Raw genomic sequence first — 22,952 nt, forward strand, 5'->3', positions numbered from 1 at the left:
TTTAATAATCTATTTCTGCCAAAGTGCCAGACAGGTTGTTAGATGTGACTCCTTTAAAAAATGACATGGATGTATATTTAAATATGAATTGTTATGACAATCAAATATACAAGGAGTTAATAAATTCACTGTGTTGGGGATTTAAGTGGGAATAATTAAGTTACTTGCTAAAAACCTTGTCCTGTAAATCTAGCTCCAAAGGAAAAATATTTATTATGAAGTTCAAGTATCAGTATTTGTATTTGGTAACTGTTTTATCATATTTTTGTATTAAATATTTGATAACGAAAACCCTGCACTCTAAATTTTTATGATGTCTTAGGGTCAATTTTCCTCTCTATAAAAGAGTACCAATTTAATTACTCAAAAAAAAAAAAAAGAAAGAAAAAGAAAAAGAAAAATGATTTGGCTTATAGCATTTGTTTTATAATCAACATTTTAGAAACATAAGTAATCCACAGAATAAAAAACACTATTTGTCTCGAAACCAGGTATATCTTACAAAATAGATAAAAATAGAAAAAGAAAAACAGTAATATAACCATGCAATATATGAGTCCATGACACTACCTTAAAGAAATGCTGATAGATATTATATAAATACCAAATGTTCCTTGGCATTTTACTCAATTAGAAAGTGCTATAGCACACACAGAAGTTCATGATGATTCAATGTCAGTCCCCTCAATGTGTTGGGGTTTATTACTGCCTTCCTCTTGAGTTTCTATAATTGCATGCTGCAATAATTTTAAGGTAGAGGTAGCTCAGAATAGTTTTGCTGAAGACCTTCTTATTCTCCCTTTTTTTATTCTGCCTATTTACCACGATCCCAGCATGACAATGCTTCACATGCAAGATGCTTTACACACAGTAGGTGCTTAATGAACATAGACAAACCACAAAACACACTCCATCCCCAACTCATGATGATAAGAACAAAGAAAAAAGCCTCAGGATCTTCTAAAACGCTATATTCTTTCTAGAGGAATAGTAATAATAGTTAACAGCTATATAGCACTATTCCAAATATGAGGTACTATTTAGATAATCCTCAAAACAATCCTATGAGACAGGTGCTATATTATTCCCAACATGCAGAAGAAAAAAGTAATACTCAGAAAAACTAAGGCCCAGATCAGTTAAGTATACTTACTTGATGGTTAGAACTTCTAAGCATTAAACTGCAATTTAAAAATTCTATCAAAGATTTTTAGCTGACTAAACAAGGAAATAAACAATAAACGAAATAAGAAAAATGATGATGGTGAAAAAGCTACCATTTATGGACTGGTGTATGAGTACTTATTTAGGACAATCCTCAAAACAATTCTAAAAAGTAGGCACTGTTGTTTTCATTTTAACTATAGAAATAATGGGCAAAGAGAAAGTTCTTGCTCAAGACCACAGACTAGAAATCAGCAGGGCCAAGATATGAACCCATCTTTGTGTAACTCCAAAGCCTGGCTTTTCCTTCTGCACCAGTGTTTCCCAAACTTCAGACACTTGTGCACCACCTTCACGAACTCTGTCATGTCGATGGACCACCTGTGCTATGATGTACTTAGTACTTCTTTAAATCAAGACACTTTTTAAAAAGTTAATAAAGTTATTTTAAAAGAAACTTTGTATCAAAATATAAATGGAAAGTAAATATCATTGGAAATAAGATAAAAATAACAATAAATTAAACAAAAGCAAAACTGTTACTTAATTTCAGCCAAATACCATTGTCTGCTAAATGCGCTTGCAGTCACATCGAGGCCTACCTGTCCTTTATTAAAAAAAGAGAGCAACCAGTGTTAGAAAGGTGTTAAAAACCTACTAGCACCAAGCTGAAACTTTTTCCTTAAATAATCAGATTTGAAAAACAATTAAAAAGGAAATAATTATCTCACTATGAGCTTCCATATCTTGCTGGGTACACATCCCATACTCTGGGAAACAAAACATAAGGCCACTCCATTTCCTCCCCTTGATTCAAGTATGCAGCCATGTCTTCAGTCTTTCTCAGCATTTTAGAGAATGTTCTAATATAAAGAGATAAACTGGTTATTATACTTAGCAGCACTATAAGAAAGCCTGATCAAAATCTTCTCCTGTTAAGTACTCACACACAATGTTTAAAGTACATACAGGGCCCTGGGAGGCACGCAGAGTTCTAACACACAACCCTTGTTCTCAAAGAACTTCTTACCTTGTTGTAAACAACACTCAATCTAAAGAAATAAGCCATGATATGAGGCTACAGTGTTAAACATCAAAATGGCTGGTGTTCTGAGCTCAAGTTTTGCCATCAGATGGACTTGGATTTGAATTCCAGCTCATATTGAGCACGTAGCCTCTCTCTGGAGTTCCAGGTTTCTCCGTTGAAACACAAAAATAATACCTACCTCTAAATTTGAAATTAAACATGTCAAATAGCTCAGTGCCTGGCTCATAGTAGATGCTATATAATTAGTACTAAATACTATAAGAATTAAATAGAGAAAGGTTACCATGGGTTAGAAATATATATATATATATTTTAAAAGGAGCCTTGATCTGGACGTTAAAGAATGGACATGCTTTTGGTAAGTAAAAACAAGACGGCAATCCAATTGGGGGATGCCAATAGGTGAAAACAAGCATTGTAGTGGTGACTAGGTGGTAAAATGCAGCTAGATGGTGAGGACTCTAAATGCAGGCTAATCTTCACTGAACATTTCTGAAGAGTATCATACAATTTTTAACTCACTTACGTATTCTTTAGCAATTACAGAAAAACTCGGTAAGACTTAGGTGGCCACTGCAGTAATTTAGCAATAAGGAGGTCACAGCTCAGATGATTGTTAACAACAAGAACAGAAAAGAGTAATTAGCTGAGACCATTCAAATAGAATCTGAAGGAAACTGTAGGCTGGATATAAAGAAAGGAGTCAAAGCCAACTCTGAACAAGAGAAAGAGTACAAAGACAATCAGGATGCCAAAGACAGAAAATTTAAATATTATGATGAAGAAAAAGAAAAGAGAATATCCACCAAAAAGTAACTCAGTGTCAATTGCAAGGGAAATGGTAAAACAGAAGACTTAAGAAAAAGTATCTGGATTTGGTGAGTAGGATACAAGAGACATTTAAAAATATCTTTAAAAAAAAAAAAGGCAGAGGGGGAAGTGGATCACAAAATTTAGATTACTAGTGCTTAATGAGAATAGGCAGGATACAGGCAGAAGAGAAGAAATCTGGGTTATTTGTTATTTGACAGTAAAAGGAAGGAGAAAAATAGGAAGGCAGCTAGATGAGTGTGCAGGGGCAAATGAATAATACTGGAAGCAAAAAGAACACTATGTAGAAAATAACCATGATATAATACGATCAGTATCTATGACAATTCCGTTTTTGCCATTTGTTAGGTGCAAGTGAGAAACACTAAGTTTGGATTCACTCCAGAATCAAGTCTTAGAGGGAAATGTGATTAGGGAAGTAAAAGATTTCCATCTCTAGGGGTTCAAAACTTGTGGGTAGTAAATAGAAAACCTAACCATAAACTGCCTTCCTCCAGCCATTAATATCGTTAGCTTTCTGAAGACAGAGTACAGTAGGCTCTTAGATTTCAAGTTTCACATCTGCAGCTTCTACTATTGCTGTGAGACTCACCTGGATCATGACAAGTAGTAAAATCTGTAATTCTGATGTGGCTCAAGCCTCAATGGCCTGTGCTACAGAATGTGCTATCTTGTGTGAAATCATGAGCATGCTATCACCCAGGACCCTCATCTCTAAACTGATTTGTGGTCCTCCACTTACAGCCAGGTACACTGGGACTCTGCAGAAGTTGTGACTTATTACATTTTTTTTTTTAAAGAAAATGTAATTTTATTAATATAAATTTTTACATTCTAGGATGTTGTTGCAGAGCAGTTGGGAGGGAGGCGGAGAGGGGAAAGGGGAAGGAAATGGGATGGAAGGGGAGGAAGGAGGAGGGCTGGGATTGAGGCCTGTGGCACCCCCCTCATCCCTACAGGGGAGACTGGGAAACTTCCAGCAGTGTCCTGGTCATTGCTAGGCTGGGTACAGATGTCGGGGGGGGGGGGATGGCAAAAGCCCTTGCACCCCACTGTCCCAGCTCGGGAACCGAGGACCCTTCTTCCTGCAGCAGCTTGGTGGTCGCTGTTGGATTGGCTGTGGGTGTTGGCCGGCCTGGGTGCTTCCTGTGGTGGCTTCCTTTTTTTTTTTTTTTTTTTTTACCCCCGACGGTGAACTCCTGCTTTTCAAAAACATTCCTTGATGAGTTGCAGCTGCATCAGGAGGGATGTGACTTGGTCCTTGCAGAGACAATGCACCCAGCATAGCATGCACGTAGGTTATCAATTGAAGGGGTGGCTGTCCTGAATCTGTGCTTTATTACATTTTGTAAGAAAAAGTTACTGCTATTAAAAAAAAAAAAAAAAGGAATGGAGGGAGAAAAGATTCTGAAAGGGAGGTTGGGGAAGCTGGCAATGTCTGGCAGCAAAGCAGCAAAGTCAGAGCTCAGAGTATTTTGTGCTATTTGTTCCTGTTCTTGCTGCCTCCTTCTCTTCTCATGCCCAGAATATTGATTGGGGTGGGGAGAGAGTACCCATAGTACTAGGCAGTGGAACATCCAAGGCAGCAAGCTTCACCACCCCCACTTTTTACTTCCCTGGATAAGAAGCCCAGAATTGCCTTACCTCGTCATCCCAATCACATCTATGAATGCACAGTAAGAACAGGGCTAAGCAACTGGCTTGCCCTAAAAAGTTGTCTAAGTTTTCTAAACATCTACTAAGCAGTTTTGCTGCTCTAGACATCATGTGATCATGAAAGACAAAAAACAATTTTATTCACAATTTGCTCACAATTTTTGGGATACACATACACTGGAAAAGCAACTAAGGAATGGCATAAAGAAGCTAAGCAATAGCATAAATGAACAAAAATCAGTACAGTGCAAAACACATACAAAAGGATGGTTAGGAGGCAAATCAAAGTCTCAGAATGAGAATAAGGTTGCTCAAATTATGATTTCCAAAGCCTACAAAACCTAAGTCACTTTTTGAAAAAGGGGGAGGAATAAGCATGGAAGTGCAGCGAGGGTACTGCAGATGAAGAAAGTAACATGATGAAAACGAACTGATAAAAAACAAGCAAGACATGTGAGAAACAGAAAGCAGATTGCTGGGTTGGAACACAAAGTCCATGTTAGGAGAATAATCAGAAAGAAGTCTGTGAGATGTGGGGGTGAGTTGGTAGAAGCTTTTATGGCTGGGTAGACATGACTACTCAGATTTGATAACCTCGGTCTATCACAATGCAATTTTGTGAGAATGCTATGCTTTCCCTCCAAAAGAGTTAACTAAATTAAATGAGAAACTCCATTGACCTGTTTCCTTAAACTTGTCTACCACTACTTGCTCACTGGGAATTATGGCTTTCAAAGAAACTCATGTGAGTTTACTACTAAAGTGAACTATGATGTCTTTAAAAAAAATTAAATAAGTAAGAGAATAGCCTTGAAAGCTACTAGTATGCATGCTCACTACATCTGACGAGTCACCTGGACAACTTCAAAAGTATTAGCGAGTATATTCACAGTCTAATTGAAAGAACTACACAATCTGGTCTCAGAGCTTCCATACTGTTCAAAAAGGCTCATTCACTGACATTTGGAATTTTAAAAGTGGTATGATAAAATGAAGAGGCTAGGCTAGGACCCATCAATGTACTGATAAGAAATGAAGTCCTAAAGCACCAATTAACCAGTCCAATAGGTTTGGGGTACCTATCATGAATAAAGTGATAGGAAGGAAACAAATAAGGCTAAGTTAAACAACTTGCCCTCAAGTTGTTTGCCACCTATCAAGGAAAATAGGTACACATAAAGAGGACAAGTTGTATACAAGTGCAAGCATATAGAACAGTGTTGGAAAAGTACAAAAGGAGGGTTATCTGGTTAGGATGATCAGGGAAAAGTTCAAGAAAAAGTAGGATGTCAAATTAAAAAAGCAAAAACCAAAAAACACATTATACATGAAAATTTTTAAATCATTATTTCAAACACCTTTCTAATTCCATGAGAGACAATACAACATCAAGAGATGTTTCTTGATGATTCAGATTATTTAGATAAACACGCTGGGATAAAAATTATAAAGGTAACCAAAAGACTATAAAAAATGAGTTAGTAGAAAAGAACTCATCATAAGAAGTATTGCTCTGGACCCCAAGAAAAAATACAATTAAGTTCAATAAAACTTCAGTTACAATGTAAAAGAGAATGTAAAAGAAAAATCTACTGTAAATTGATCAAAAGTCTAAACTAGAAAACATTTCTGAAGAGTAATATGCATGTGACAGACTATTCTTTCCATGACACTCTTTCCTTGCTTCTCTGCTCATTTCCCCCAATGCCCCAGGCTGCTGCCTTAGCCGCCTCCTTGCTCTCTCCGTTTTTTTCACTCAACAAATTCAAGCCAGCTGATCCTATTCATATCTATGACATAAACTGTCATCTATACGCTAAGGATATCCATATCATGTTATCATGGAACTTCCAAGTTTCAGTCCTCTGTGGAGATAAGCAGGCCCTCAAAAAGTCAGAAATGAATGAACGTTACCTAGATTTCCTAGAGGAGATCTTGGTTAGCTTTGCTTTAGTAGATAAAAGTACGGTTTAACAATCAAATAGAATGTTATTTGTTTTTAAGTTTTAAATAAAAATAGATTGAAATATTGTTTTATTAAAATGAAAAATAAAATTATTTTTCATTTTAATAAAATTATTAATTTACTTAGCAAACTACTGAAAATAATCAGTGGTGTCTAAATAAATGTAGCAGAAAGACCTATTTTGTTTTTTCTACAAAAGTGTTCCAAGACACGCTCCAGTAAAACACAGGCAAGAGAAGACTTGTTATAACTGTTACCTGTAACAGGACTCACAGTAGCACAAGGAGACTTTGCAAGAGTTAACAATGCTACTGCACCCAATATGGGGCCCTCAACGTTGTTTGTAAATGTCAAACAATTTTAAAGAAGAAATTTGGTAATTTACAAAATATATCTTAAAGATATGTTAGAAGGCAAAGACATGAGATGAAAGTGGGATAATAAATATTAACCATATAATATTTAAGAAGTAGAACATAGTGGTTAAGGGCAGAACTACTTAAATCCCAGCTCTACCACTTAGTAGTTGTGTGATCTTGGAGAAGTTTACTTATCCTCTCTGCATCATTTTAAAAATAGAGAAAATAAACTGTACCCACTTCACATCACCAGGAAAAGAATGAACTAATATACATAAAGGGCTATGAACAATGCCTGGTATATAATAGGAAACTTATCAGCATTAATTACTACTATTATTTGAATTGGCTGGCAATATGTATTAAGGTTAGAGATAAGCGAACATACTTTTGGGGAAAAAAAGATAAATTCATCTCACTCATTCAACATTCAACTGACATTTACTAACAGCAACATGCCAGGGATAGAGCCATTAACTAGACAGGTACAGTGACCCCTGCCAGATTCTTGAAGCTTAGAAGAAAAATTAAGTTTTCAAGGAAGGTGGGAACCATGTTTCTTTGACTCATCTCTGCATACCCAGTGCCCTAGATGCATACCCTGGGGAAAAGAAGGTGTTTAATATATGGAGAACAGGAATTCAATAGAACCTCTTGTACCATATCTGAAAAAAATGAGGGTAACTAACCCTCAAGAAATCTGTCCACAAACCTTTAAGAATCTACCAATTCTTGAGTATCTTAAGAGCATACATTTTCTTATTAACAAAATGGGGATAACAATACCTCCCAGGCTTATCATAAGGATTTAATAAGTTTTCTCATATAGAGCAGAGCCTGAGTGAAAGAAATTTATCTGATCACGTTCTAAGAACCAGGCACTATACTAGATGTTTTTTTTTTGTCTTTTTTTTCGTGACCGGCACTCAGCCAGTGAGTGCACTGGTCAGTCCTATATAGGATCCGATCCCGCGGCGGGAGCTTCGCCGCGCTCCCAGCGCAGCACTCTACCAAGTGCGCCACGGGCTCGGCCCTGCACATGTTACTTCAGTTTGGTATTCCGAAACCTTTGGAATTGGTATCATTCTCAGTCTACAGGGTTGGAAGTTAATAAGAACCAAGTGGAGATTTAAATCTGGAACTGTACATTCCAAAGTCTAGGCTATTTTGACTAAACTCAATACTTGCTCACGCAGAAATATTACAAGGGTATTGCAGGTAAATACTCTTCTATGGAATATAATTAAGTGCTTTAAAAAAATACGAATTTTTCTAAACCAACAATTATATAAATATATAATTACCAATAAACAGTCTCTAATTTAAATAGTCAAACCTCTGATCCTTCTAGTCAAAAACAAGATACCAAGAAAACCAGTAATAATCTTAAATATCTTCTAAATAATAATTTCTTTTCTCAAGGATATAAATATTTCTATTTCCACAGACAATATTTTACATAACCAATGGGCAAAAAGAAGGAACAGCACTGCTTACTACACTTTTTTATCCAAAGGCCAATATATTAATATAATTGTGTGGACTAGGACCAAAGTCTAGCTACTTATGCAAACTCAGATTGAATATAGCAACTTAGAAATATAAAGAAACCAAATCAGTCCCCCTAAAGTAACATTAGAAGCTTTTTGCCTGCAAAAAGATTCATGACAGTGACAGTGATAATTCCAGTGGAAGGAAGTAAACCAAAGTAGTTCTGTAGATTGAAACTATTTCATTAAAATTATTACTGGTCGGGCACAACTATTTCAAACTCATTATTTTTGAGGCACTACATTTCTGTAATTTCACATAAATTAGTTAAGATATACAAGTTAAGTATATATAAATTCAGCATATCACCCAAAATCAGTAGATGGAAACTGGTCTCCATTAATTCTAAATTACATTATTTTCAGCCCCTTCTAAACCTAACAAATAATGTACTTATTAGTTAATATATATAAACTTATAAGTTAATATATATAAAGCATGCAGAGCAGTCCCTGACACACAGAAAGCAATGAGTCATAGCCAGAATTATTGCAATACTGGTGCTTCATATAAATACTGTCTACTTGGCTGTAAAGAATCTTTATATGGCAATCTCCACACATAAAATATATCAGTATATCACCTTTCAAAACATAAGTCCTTTACCAAATACTAAATTACATTGTTATGCTGAGGTTTTGTAATTAAAATTACACTATATAGGTAGTACATTTATTCTTCACCATAATCTTCACATTCTTCAAAATGACTATTTTATAATTTTTATTTATTAAATCTTAAAAATTTAATTTAATAAATACCTCTCACCATAAGCCAAAATCAACTCAAAATAGATTAAAGACTTAAACATAAGACCTGAAACTAGAAAACTCCTAGAAGAAAACATAGGGGAAACACTTCAGGATGTATTACTGAGCAAAGATTTTATGAATAAGACCCCAAAAGCACAGACAACAAAAGACAAAACTAAACAAATGGGAGGGGGCATTACATGAAACTAAAAAACTTGCACAGCAAAGGAAAACAGAGTGAAAGACAACCTACAGAACGGGAGAAAATGTCTACAAATTATATATCCGACAAGGGATTAATATCCAGAATATACAAGGAACTCACACAACCTCATAGTAAAAAAACAAATAATCCAATTTAAAAATGGGCAAAAGAGCTGAATAAACATTTTCAAAGGAAGACATACAAATGGCCAACAAGTACATGAAAACATGCTCAACATCACTAACCATCGGGGGAAACGCAAGCCCAAACCACACTGAGATACCATCTCAACTCAGTTAGTCTGGCTATTATCAAAAAGACTGAGAATAACAAATGCTGGCGAGGATATGGAGAAAAGGGAACTCTTCTACACTGTTGGTGAGACTGTAAATTAGTGCAGCCATTATGGAAAACAGTACGGAGGTTTCTCAAACAACTACAGATAAAACAACCATATACCATCCAGCAATCCCACTGCTGGGTATATACCATAAGGAATGGAAATCATCATGTGGAAGGGCTACCTGCACTTCCATGTTCATCGCAATAGCCAAGATATGGAACCAACCTAAATGTCCTTCAAGGGACGACTGGATAAAGAAAATGTGGTATATATACACAACGTAATACTACTCAGCCATAAAAAAGAATGAAATTCTGCCATTTGCAGCAACATGGATGAGCTTGGAGGACATTAAAGTGAAATAAGCCAGGCACAGAAAGAGAAATACTGCATGTCCTTGCTCATAAGTGGAGCTAAAGAATGAAGGAAGGAAGGAAGGAGAGAAGAATGGAAGGAAAGAGAGAAGGAAGGAAGGAAGGGCAATCACAATAATACACTGAACTTTCAGAAGGAGAGAACAGAACTGTGGTTACTAGAGGTGGAAAAGGGGGAGGGGGCTAGGGAGAAGTTTTTTAATGTACACAAAGAATGATTATGTTTTGCAATGATGAATATATTGATTATCATGATTTGATTATCACATAGTGTACACAAATACCAAGTTAAGTCTGTACCTCACAAATATGTATACTCAATTATGTCTCAATTAAAAAAAAAAATTATGGAGTTATGCACCATCACCACAATCTAATGTTAGAACTTTTCCATCACTCCAAATATTTTTCTCCAGACTATTTCTCCTGCCCTAGCCTCAGGCAACCACTGATCTGCTATCTCTATAGATTTGTCTCTTCTAGACATTTCATATAAATGCAACTACACAATATGTACTCTTTTGTGTGTCTTGCTTCTGTCACTTAGCATGTTTTCGACATTTATCTTTGTTGTACTATATATCAGTAATTTGTTCCTTCCTGTTGCAGAAGAATATTCCAGTCTATGGATTTATCATATTTTATTTATTCAATCACCATTAGATAGACATTTGGATTAATGCTGTGAATAATGCTGCTAACAGACATTTACATATAATTCTCTCTTTGAACATGTATTTTCACTTCTCATGGCCACATTCCTAAGAATAGAACTGCTGGTTCCCAGGGTAAGTTTATGATTAACTTTTTAAGAAATGGCCAAATTGTTTTCCAAAGAGCAATGTGAAAGGGTTCCAGTTTCTCCACAATACCAACATTAGATACTTGAAGTCTTAATTATAGCCATTCTAGTGGGTGTGTGAAAGTATATCATTTTGGTTTAACTTGCATTCCCCTACTGACTAACAAGGTTGAATGTGTTTTCCTATGCTTATTGGCCATTCATATTATCTTCCTTGAAGTCTTTTGTCCAATTTTAAATGTTTTTCCCTTTATAACTGAGTTGTAAGATTTCCTTATATATTCTAGATTAAAAATCTTTATCCTGTTTGTAATTTGCAATATTTTTTCCCAGCCTGCGGCTTGTCATTTTACTTGCTTAAGTATCCTTTGAATTGTAAATGTTTTTAAAAATTATAATGAAGTCCCATTTATCAGTTTTTTTCTTGTATGGCTCATGCTTTTGGTGTCATATCTAAGAAATAGGTCTAACACAAGAAAATCACAAAGATTTCCCCTGATTTTATCATCTAGAAGTTTTACAGTTTTAGGTTTTTTAATTATCTATGATCTATTTTTAAAACTTATTTTATTATTATTTTTAATTGACATAATAATTGTACACACTCTTATTTATGCGGTACTGTGTGACATTTTGATACATGTATACAATATGTAATGATCAAATCAGGGAAATTTTTTTGTGTTGAGAACATTCAAAATCATCTCTTCTAGCTATTTGAAAATATACAGTAAATCGTTATTAATCAGTCACCCTACAGCGACTAGCTATAGAACACTAGAACTTATTCCTCCTATCTAGCTGTAATTTTGTATCCTTCAGCCAACCTCTACATATCCCCTGACCCACTTTCCCAGCCTCTAGTAACCACTATTCTACTCACTATTTCTGTGAGATCAACTTTCTTAGCTTCCATATATGAGTGAAAACATGTGATATTTCCCTTTCTGTGCCTGGCTTATTTTGCTTCACATAATGTCCTCCACGCTTATCCATGTTGCCACAAGTGACAGGATTTCATTCTTTTTTGTGGCTGTATTCCACTGTGTATATATATCACATTTTCTTTATCTCTTCATCTGCTGATGGATGCTTAAGTTGACTCCATATTTTCACTATTGTGAACAGTGCTGCAATAAACATGGGAATGCAGATTTTAGATGTTAAAGTATTCTAGATGTTTTTGATGCTATTGTGAATGTATTTTTTTTCTTACTTTCATATTCAGATTTCAAGTCACTACTACACTGTTAATACTGCCTCCGTTTGTAGGAAAAAGGAGAAGCCATTAGACCAAAACATCCATTAGACTAGAACATCCTAATTTCGCCCCCACTACATCCATACCTATTTGCCTCTCTACATACGTTCTTCTTTCTTCCTACCCACCCCCGTTAAAATTGAGTAAGTGATCCCCTTCCCATTAAAGACTCTCTGTGTAGTCAGGATCCTGACCACTCTTGCTTTCTCAAGAACCTCTCTTCTTCCTTCCTTGCCTTACCAATCCTAACAACTAAAATCATGCTGCAGTATTTCTTATACTCAAAAAAATTTCCCTTATATCCTCATGCACCTCCAACTTCTACCCTGTATTTATCCCCTTTCATAGACAAATTTCTTGAAAAAGCTTTCTATACACCCTTATCTCTAGTTCCCCAGCCACCATTTATCCCTCCAGTCACTAAAATGTGGCATCCATCTCCACCAGTCCATGAACTGGCTTATTAAAGTTACCAATGACCTCTAGGTTGCCAAAGCCAATGGCCACACTTCTACCCACATTTTCTCAACCTCTCAGCCAAACTCAATCTCAATACCAGGGTACTTCAAAAAGCATGTAGAAAAACAGAATTAAAAGACAATACAAATCTTTCCATCAACTTTTTGAAGTACCCTCTTACAGCTGACTGGTCCCTCCTTGAAATATTTGCATTATTTGGCATCCATGACATCATTTACATTATATATCCCTAATTTCCATCCAACCACTCGGGCTGTCCTTATTCTCCTTCCCACAGGCCTTCAAATTCACTCAAATTTGAAATGTTCAGCATTCCTCAGGGTTCCATTTCTAGCCAGTCCTTCTCTCCTCTTTACAGTCCTTTCAGTGATTTCATTTGTTTCATTGCTTTAAATATCATTACTATACTGACAATCTTCAAATTGATAACTCTAAGCCAAATATCTCTGAGTTCCTCAAAGTTTGTAGATCCTCTCTGGTGGAAGCCTACTTGACAATCTCACAGCTTCTAAGAACTTAAGATGGACAAGAGGAAACTTCTGAATTCACCATCACCACCAAAATAAACCACCACCACCACCCGCAAAACAACACAAACCAAAATTCCTCTCCCAACCATTCAATCTTCCAGCAACATCCTTGAGTTCTTTCCTCTCTCTATGTTCCATACCCAACCCATTACCATGCCTTCCTATTTCTACCACCTAAAAAAAATCTCAAATATGTCCACTCCTCTCCATCCTACTGTCACCTCATTAATTTAAGCCACTGCTACCTCCTACCTGGTCTACTATACACCCCATGGCCAACTGCTTCTACTTGCCCCAGTATTCTCTTTGCTTACACAGCAGTCAGAGCAATCTTTAAAAATATAATTCAGATAATGCTACTCCCCTGAATAAAAACTTTCAGTACTTTCCATTAATATGCAAATTCCTTTTCACCGTGTATAAGGCCCTGCAGCATGTGGTCCCTGTCCTTTTTTCCTCCTGTCCATAATGCTCCAACTTTTCATTTCCTTAAACACATTAAGCTCTTCACATCTTCAGGCCCTTCACATATGATTCCCTGTAAATGAAACGTTACATTCTCTTTACCCCTTGCCCTCATCCTTGTCTCTTCTTATGCCTAAGTAGGTCCCCTTACCTTCACAACCAATGATTATTACTGTGCCATTCTTTTCCTTTTCAACATTGGTACAAGTTATAATCCATGAAGACAGGGAAGATGTCTGATTTTTCACAACTGCATAGTACCCAAGAAGAAGGATTTGATGAAAACATATAAAACTGACTTAAGAAAGATATATGTTCAGCATTTCACAGGTTGGCCTGCTGTTCCTTAAAACTTTCTTAATGCAGAAGTCCATGGGATAAGCTTAACTGGGTTTGGGGAAGACTGCAACCTTAAATTATATGCAAAGTTTTGTGAAACTGTGTTTTCTAAGCAAATGTCCAGTATGTGCACTAAAATCACACACTAATAAATTATTCATTATTTAACAGGATAGACCTCAAATTCAACATATGGTCAATTCTTGAAACAAAATGGAGAAGAGATGTAGTATTTTATTTTCAAAAAGCCTAAGTCCTATAATTCATCAAATCTCAATAAAATCTAGTATATGGTTTAACTTCCATCTGACAAATTTCTTATGTAGACGTAAAGGGGGGAAAGCCGAATGAAGATGCATCTACCACAGGAAAGACTACAAGAAATGAAGCATATTTGAGGGAAAATATCAGAAATGCCAGGTCTTATCACCCATTTCAATTTCTCACTGGCCAGATACCTTGAAGAACTAAGCACCACCAGATTCTTACTACCCTTTCATCAGTTTCCTTTCATGTATATATAGTCACTTCACCATTCTAGGCTTAGATTCTCCTCTTTATATCACTCAAAAAATGTAAAAGAAATCAGTTCCAGTGTGAAATAGTGGAACAACTAATCACAAGTCTATGTGCTACTTTCTTAGGGGTGTGGCTGGATACAGTGGCCACCCCTACACAATGACACTCTCATTTGAGTCAGAAATCACGAAAATTCAATCCAATTACTTCATGTGGTAAGAACTAAAAACCCAGATTAAGTGATTTGTTCAAGGTCACAAAGCTAGCTAAAGCCAGGACTGGAACTTTCCTCCCATGTTTAGTGCTCCTTATACCAGCTTCTTACGGTCTTTTACAGCTCCATCAAGATGCTTAGCAAAATTTCCAAAATACTAAAACTCTAACTCTGGGCTATTGATTAAAAAAAGAAAAAAGAGAAAGAAAAGATTAAAACTAGTATGAGGAAAGAGAAATTTAAAAAGTAAATATGACACTACAGAAAGACATTAACTGTGCCTTCATTCACAAACAGTGTTTTTTGAACTGTGTATAGGAAAGTGTCTGATTAAGGCAAGATTACTTTTGTTGTTGGTTGTAACTATTTTTGTGATTCAGAAATTACAAATTTAAAAAATCACTACTCCAGAACAAACCTGACATTTATTTCTATTAAGTTTATAACTTTCAATGCTTAAATAAGGCCCTGCTTCCCTGTTTTTAAACCTATCATTAATGAACAGATCTTGTAATTGACCTGAACAAATCTCAAGAGAAAGACAAAAGGATTTGTTTCATTGCTGTCGCTTTTCCCATTAAATGACTGTTATTTAAATATTTTACCAAGATATTGTTCAACACAAATGATTTAGATTTTCAGCTTCATTAACAGAGTACATTACCTACAAACTTCTATGAAAGAACAGTTAGTACTAGAACTTTATTACGCATTCAAAGTCTGCGTGAAGTTTTAAGACATTTCCCAAAATACAGGTTTAAAGTGAAAGCAAAGAAAACATACTGATTAGTATAGTAAATAGTATATACTTTTTCTAATCTTTAAAAAATAAAATAAATTACTTCTGGAAAAGCTGGTTTTTAAGCCAAAACACTGAATATTTTGATGTTCAGCAGACAGCAAAATTCCTTATGATTAATTCCTATGGGCTAGATTCTCCCTCTAGTTCTGCCTCCATGTGGCATGGAGTATAACTTTACAAAGCATTAACTCCTTCACTTTGTCTATAGACACACTGTCTTCAGAATCAAACCCTCAAACTCAGAAAGGGTTTTACTCTGCTATTCCAAAACAAGTGTAATAAACATATCTTAAAATTTCTGACAGTTGTAGTAATGTAAAATTGTGTCTGTGTCCAGGATATCAACTACAAGAATCTCCCCCTTTCTCTGAAGTGACTGTTTCAAGACATTATCATACATTAAACTATTCACTATGCAAAAGAGAAAATCCATATATAACTCAAAATCAAATAATGTAAAATCCGTACTCTTCATAAGAACTATGAAATCAGACTGATCGAATTTTATTACTCACCTTGCCCCCCAAGCACATGAACAGTGAAGGTAAGAAAGAGCTGGAAGGAGGAAAGGAATAATGGGAAGGGAGAGATACTCACTATTCATAAACAAGTTATTTAACTTCTCTGCTTATCAAGTTCCTAGTTAATAAACAAGAATTATACTCACTTCACAGGGCTGTTGCAAGGATCAAGTGAGTTCTTGCATAAAAGTGATTTGCCTGGCAAAAGGAATATAATAGGCACTCAATAAATGCCAGCTCCTTCTTCCTTCAGCTTTGGGCCCTCTGTTCTTTGTTCTCTACACTCATTCCCCTAGATGACTCAGCCCTTTCATGACTTGTATTAACAAATGCTGAAAACTACTGTATCAATCAAGGCCCTGATGTGTATGTGCACGCCCACTGTGTGAGACACTGTCCCCTGTCCACAAGACAATTAGGTGAGGAATAGAGAAGAGACTCCAAACACATGAACTTCATTGTAAGAACCAGCATTCAGGGTGGACACATTTCCATCCATTTCCAACTTTCTTCTGGAGATTTGCATTGCCATCTCAAAATGCCTGAAATCAAATTCATCATTATCTCTTTGAAAAATCAGGCCCTCTTCTTGCCCCTTTTCTAACTGTGAGTGATATCCAATAGATGATAATCCTTGCCCCCTTTTCTCACCTAAATACTGCTAGGTAACCCAGGCCTATTAAGTTTACCTTCATAATCTCTACTGTATGTCATTTACTGTCCCACTGCCACCACCAGAGTCCAGGTCAAATTTCTCAGTCTTGGCACTGTTGATATTTTGGGCCAGATAATTCTTGTTGTGGGGGCTGTCCCGTGCACTGCAGGATGTTTAGCAGCAACTCTGTCCTCTCCCCACTAGATGCCAGTAGAATTAGATGTCTTCTCCCCGTTATGACAACAAAAAATATCTCTAGACATTGCCAAGTATCCTCGGGGGACAAAATCACCCTCCCCATTGCCTCCCTCCCCCCATAATTCAGAACCATTGGCCCAATTCCTCAACACTTCACATCTGCAGTACAAAATTAGCCCCCAAATTAAGTCTTTAGTTTCTTTCTATCTCCTGTGGCTCTGACAAAGGCCTCCTAAAGCACTGCTTTTATGAGTCATTTTTGTTAAATCTACTACTCCCTCTTACCTTCACAATTAGTTCAAAGCTCTCCACCCAGCCTTGATTATCTGTCCTTAATTAAACATTATTCCACAAAACACTTCACATAGTGGTTACCCAGCAGTCCTCCCTTTTCTTTGTCACCCAGGTTTGGATGCCCTTTACCTAGCGTCCATTCCAGACCAGTGCAAGACCCTCATTCCCTAGCCTCTAATCTCTCCACCACTCAAACTCAAACCCTGCCTATTGAAATAATAAATCTTCTGACTACTTTTCAGGGTTTTTCATAATATGGTCTCTTTCTAATTCTATGTTTCGTTCAGCAAAACCCAACTATCTGCCAGTCCTTGAAAAGGCTCTTATAATTTCCACTTTCAGTCATGTTTTTTTTCTCTTCCTGGAGGAAACCCCCTTCATCTTTCTTGCCTCTTTCTACCCCAATTTAAAGTCCATCTGAATTAAGCCAAGAAGGCTTTCCTGATCATACTTCCTTTGTGTTTATGTAATACTGCACCTCTCCAATGGCATTCACATTCTACTTTATGCTACACATGAGTATTCCTTTAATTTTCTAGGTCCCTGAGAGCTTCTTACTTCCCCTTTGATGGCCTGCAATGTCTAGTTCAGCGCTTAGTAGAGAACTGGGTATTTTATGTGAATTGTCTCAAATGTTTCCCACTTACAAAGCAATAGAGAACTGTATTTCCAGACAATCCCAAACTTCTTTAAGAGAAAGTAAGGCAATATTCTCCCTTTGTCTCATATTTCTATCTTTTAGGCCAATTTTTAAGTAAATTGCCTTCAACATATCCAGATTGCTATTTAGTAATATATTACTATATGAGTTCTGCTTTAGGGAATTCCTACACTTCCAACTTGTAACTGAATCCTGAGTATTTTTACCTCTCTCTTTATCCATTAAGACAATAGAAACTTATTTTTGAATGTTAATAAAAGTGGGTAAAACATGAAAATAACTTGGATTGGATTAAACATATTTCAAATAAAGGTCAATTATTGCTAATTTCTCTGTCTTAAATAATACATTTAAAGTCCTAAAGACTTCATGCACCATTTTTTTAAATTAAAAGTCAAGTTTATTTCAATTCCTCCTCACCCCCAAGACATAAACCAAAACAGAACATGGGAGACGTCTCAATTTTAGTTCCTAACTGACTTAAAGGTACCTTTTGTTATTTCTACAAAAGGAGTAGTATCATTAATGAGCATGCTCTGACCAGACCTCTTTCTTTAAATCCTATTCCAAAGCCACTGAAGCTAGTAGAGCAGCCCACACACCCACCACCATTCTTTAGCAGGGGTCAGCAAACTACAGGCCTTGTTTTGTATGTCTCTGAGCTAAGAAGGGATTTCACATTTTTAAAGTGTTGTAGAAACAAAATCAAAGAAAAATATGCAACAAAGACTGTACATGGCCAGAAAAGCCTAAAATATTTACTATTGGTCCCTTTTCAGCAGCATGAATTTGGGACTCCTTGTCGTGAGACACCCAACTTTTCCTCCCAAGCTTTTAAAAAAGCAGTGTAAAATATACAAGATTATGCAAAAAAGTAGAACTCATTCAACTTAGTCACAGTCAATGCACAAGTAGCTTCTAAAAAAGAGGCCTGTGTGTGGACTTTTGCACTTCACAGAATTTTCGTTACAAAGAACTTACTTGACTTTTGTTTTGTAGATGAACATACTTTTATACTTGAAGAGAGAAACTGCCCGACCCAAAGTGACCCTGCTAGTTAACAGAAGAGTGAGGTCAAAAACCCAAAACTCCTGGTCCAATGCTCTGCAGGCCACTTTACTACACCTATGCGTCTAGCTTTAAGTTTTGGAGATTTGGATAACTGGCTTGGATCAAAATAAAGATGAAAGCTTAAAACCTGTTCCTGATATGCTGTTTAGACAGACTCTTACTAACAGCTATGAACCATTAAGCAGAGCAACATTAATGCTCATCACACACATTAGATAAGAACTTCTAGGAAGCCTTCTATTTTAAAAACATACGATAAAGGTTGAAACTTAACCTTCTTGTTTCTCCTGGGCTACAGATTGAGGCAAATACGCACGTTTGATTCCCAGCTGCTCAAAGTCTCCCAACCCAAATCCACAAGTTCCACCAAACGTTATCAAATGCCCATCGAAAAACTGTCTAGTTTACATGAGCCATACAGTCAATAGATAATTACAAGTTCTTTTCACATCTACTTGCAAAGTACTAGCTAGAAGTTCAAATTTTTTTAACTTCCCTAAGAATTAAGCTTCCTAAAACAAAAACAAACAAACAAACAAACAAAAACTTCTGCGATACCTAAATCTATAAAACTCACTTTATTGCGTCTTCTCGGTTAATTCAAGAATTAAAAAAAAAAAAAACACCCCAAACCACTCTGTCTATGCTGAAAACTTTACTACTCTACAGGATCCGAAGAGCTACGTACATACTAGGATTTAAGATTCAAATACATTAACAACCCAAGATCCTTCACGTGGAGTTGCTCTTCCAGTGTTGAAAAATCCAGATTCTCAGGGGCAGCAGAGGGATACAGGCCTTGGGCCCCTTCTTTCGACCCCCACCCCCACGGCTGGAAATTCGTCCTCTAAGAGCGACCCTCTCCCCTTCGACCGCGGCGCGAGTGCGGGCCGCCTCGGCACCTGCGGCCCCTGCCCGCAGCGGAGGAAGCGGGGGAAACCTGCCCACCGCCGGCCCTCTGGAAACGGCACCCACTCCCACTGCCGGAGCGGGCGGCTGGAGGCCCGAGCCGAGACGCGGCGTTACCTGGAGGACCACGTCGTTGTGCAGCTGCGCGGCCCGGAACAGCTCCAGCACCCGCCCGTTGATCACCACCTTCTTGGTGCTCTCAATGTCGCAGTAGGAGAAGAGATCCGAATAGTATTTCTGCTCCGCATCGCTCAGCGTTAAGCCTTCCATCTTCGCCCTCGGCTCACTGCCGCTCCAACCCGCATGCAACACCCGGAGCCCAGCCCCGCGGCCCGGCCTCCTGCTCGCCCCCCGAAGCCGCCGGGAGCCCCAGCCCCGGCCTCACGAGGGCCGGCTGCGCCCGAGCAACAGGGCCCGGAGGTCGCGAGGAGGGGGCCCGGCTGGGCTCGGCGCGCGGCCGCCTGCGAGGCCCTGCGCAGTCCCCCGCTCGGCTCGGCGCGGCGCGCGGCTCCGGCGGCGGGGAGGGAGAGCGCGGGGAAGGAGGCGGGAGCCGCGGCGGCGCGAGGCACGAGCGGACTCCACCGCCGCCCCCGCCGCGGGTTCGAGTCTCCCCGGCTCCCCGCCGCTTCTCCCCAGACTTCCCGCCTCGGCTTCTCCTTCCGTCCACGCCCCCGGAGCGGCTGCACTTCGCGGAAAGTTGTGGGGCTTCGAGTCTAAAGTTTCCGGGGCTCAGGGCTGAGGGTGGCCGCCGCTCCGCCTCCCTCCGCCGCCATTTACTGGGCCCCTGCCTGGCCCCGACGTTCCCGCAACAACACTGACAGCGGCGGCCGCGCTCCAGACCCGGATGTGAGGCCGGGAGGAGAGAGCGCGAGAGGGAGAGAGAAACACCCACCGGGCTGGCTCGGCCGCTCCCGGGAGTCGAGGCCGCAGCGCCCCCTGGTGGTTGGAGCCCGGCGGCTGGATGCCCCACAGGTCCTCAGCACCGGGCCACAGGAGACCCCCGGGAAGGGGGGACCAAGGGGGCACAGCAGGCAGCCGGGAAGATCAAGAAGCTTAGATACGGGTTGCAGTTTATGTCTCGAAGCTTCTGGTCACAAGCGTTTACTAAGGATTCGATTGAAAGGGGAACACTGTTCAATTTATTATTATTGTATCTGTACCTCTTTGTGTCAAGATGTGACTGAGGACAGAGTCAGTATTTCTAACTACTCTGAAGTTCTGTGACAGCCAGTCTATCCGGGAACACTGCTCATATAGACATCAACACTGATACTTAACTCCCACTCTTGCACCAAGCCATGTTAACCTGAGAAACAAAATTTGCTGAATAGAGGGAAAAAATGTACAAGGTCTTTCCGGCACTAGGAGCTTAACACTGAATTTATATCATCGACTCTATAAACACGTGTGGACCTTGGACAGACCAGAGGGGCTCCTGCCACCCCTTAGTTCCTACTTGATAAAAACTATGGAGTTGCACTATTTTAAACTGTGCCTATCTCAGAGTGGGAACTCTTAACGCTATCTCAAATAGAGTATTTTAACAAGTTTATTCATAGCAATATGAAATATTTCAAAGACAGCAGGTAACACAGAATTATATACAGAAGATTTTTCGGGCTTGCTTTTTATTTTGTCTCCTATGTGTTATTACCCAGAGTGCTGATCCTACAAAGGGCACATACAAGGAAATTACTACAGGTTCACAATCATCAATCTAATTCCAGAACTCAAAGAGCACCGGAAACCCCAAAGATTTTTTTCTGTAACACTTTGGCAGCAAAACCTGCCCTGCCTCAGTTGGAGGCAAAATCTTAACCAAATGGGCCCGAAGCTGTTTATAGTCTTTAAGGATGCCACTTTGTGTCAATATTTGTTCATTTTGCTCCAGGTCTTAATGTTATGTTAATATATAAACACTTATAGGAATTAGCTTTCTTTTTTAAAAAAACACACATAAGGAATTATGGACCTGTAAATATTTTCTAACTTGACTAGTAGTATTGTATATAGATATGTATACTTGTATCCCATTAAGCTCACGTTTCCCTATCTCTAAAACTTCCAGTTTGCCACAGTAGCACCTCACATATCCTCACAGGGCACCTGCTGGAAGTGATCAGAGCCTCACAGATGGCCTGTCTTACAAAGGTGTAAATGGAAGGAGCACAATTGGGTAGGGATTCACTCACAATCATCTTTATGATTTTTTCTCTGCCACCTTTCCTGGACCTTGCAGCTCTTTTCTGCCCCATGGCCTTTGTTTCTGCCACCTGAAATACTCTTCCCACAGACCTTCCCATGGCTCATTCTCTCACACCGTTCAGGTCCCTGTTCAGATGTCACCTCCTCAGAGAGGCCTTCCCTCAACACCTGATCTAGTCTCACCATGCTCCATCCCTTTATCTGAATTCTTTTTCTTTATAGCACTTTTTACTACCTGACATTAAAGTATATATCTGTTTACATTTTTAATAGGTAATAATTATTGAGTACTATGTTTCAGGTACTGTTCTAAAACATTGCCCTAATTACTATGTTAATCACTACAACCCTATAAAGTAGGTACTATTAGGAATTTTTTGACATTAGGAAACTGAGACAAAAATGGGTTAAGTAACATGTTAGTCATGTTATTAAGTATCTGGATCTGGTATTCAAAACCTAGGTAATCTCAACTCTAAAATCACTACACCATACTGCCTTTCTTACTTGTTTATTAAGTCCCCTCTGCCACCATCCCTGTATTTACCACAAAGTGTTTCTTCATTGCTGCAGTTCCAAGACCTGGTATACGCACACAGTATGCATCAGTAAGGACTTGTTGAATGAATAAATGATCAAATGAATTTCAACATTCATGCGATGAGCCAGTCAGTACTCTAATCTCCTAGTTTTCGCACCCTGAACTCTAGCAACCTCTTTAACAACCTTTTCTAGCTCTACTCCTCTTTAACAGCACAAAGGAATTATAGAATTTCT

General features: G+C 38.2%; 1 protein-coding gene across 5 annotated transcripts in view; it reads right to left on the reverse strand.

The window, feature by feature from the left end:
- REPS1 (RALBP1 associated Eps domain containing 1) overlaps positions 1–20,815 on the reverse strand; it is a 73,681-nt gene extending 52,866 nt beyond the window's left edge. For all 5 annotated transcript variants that reach the window (XM_063096519.1, XM_063096521.1, XM_063096520.1 and 2 more), the window contains exon 1: positions 20,088–20,815. In XM_063096519.1, coding sequence (XP_062952589.1) covers positions 20,088–20,240 — 153 coding nt within the window. In that variant the 5' untranslated portion in view covers positions 20,241–20,815. The remainder of the gene's footprint in view (positions 1–20,087) is intronic.
- Positions 20,816–22,952: the final 2,137 nt, after the last annotated feature.

Source organism: Cynocephalus volans, chromosome 5, assembly GCF_027409185.1.
Source record: "Cynocephalus volans isolate mCynVol1 chromosome 5, mCynVol1.pri, whole genome shotgun sequence".
NCBI lineage: Eukaryota > Metazoa > Chordata > Mammalia > Dermoptera > Cynocephalidae > Cynocephalus > Cynocephalus volans.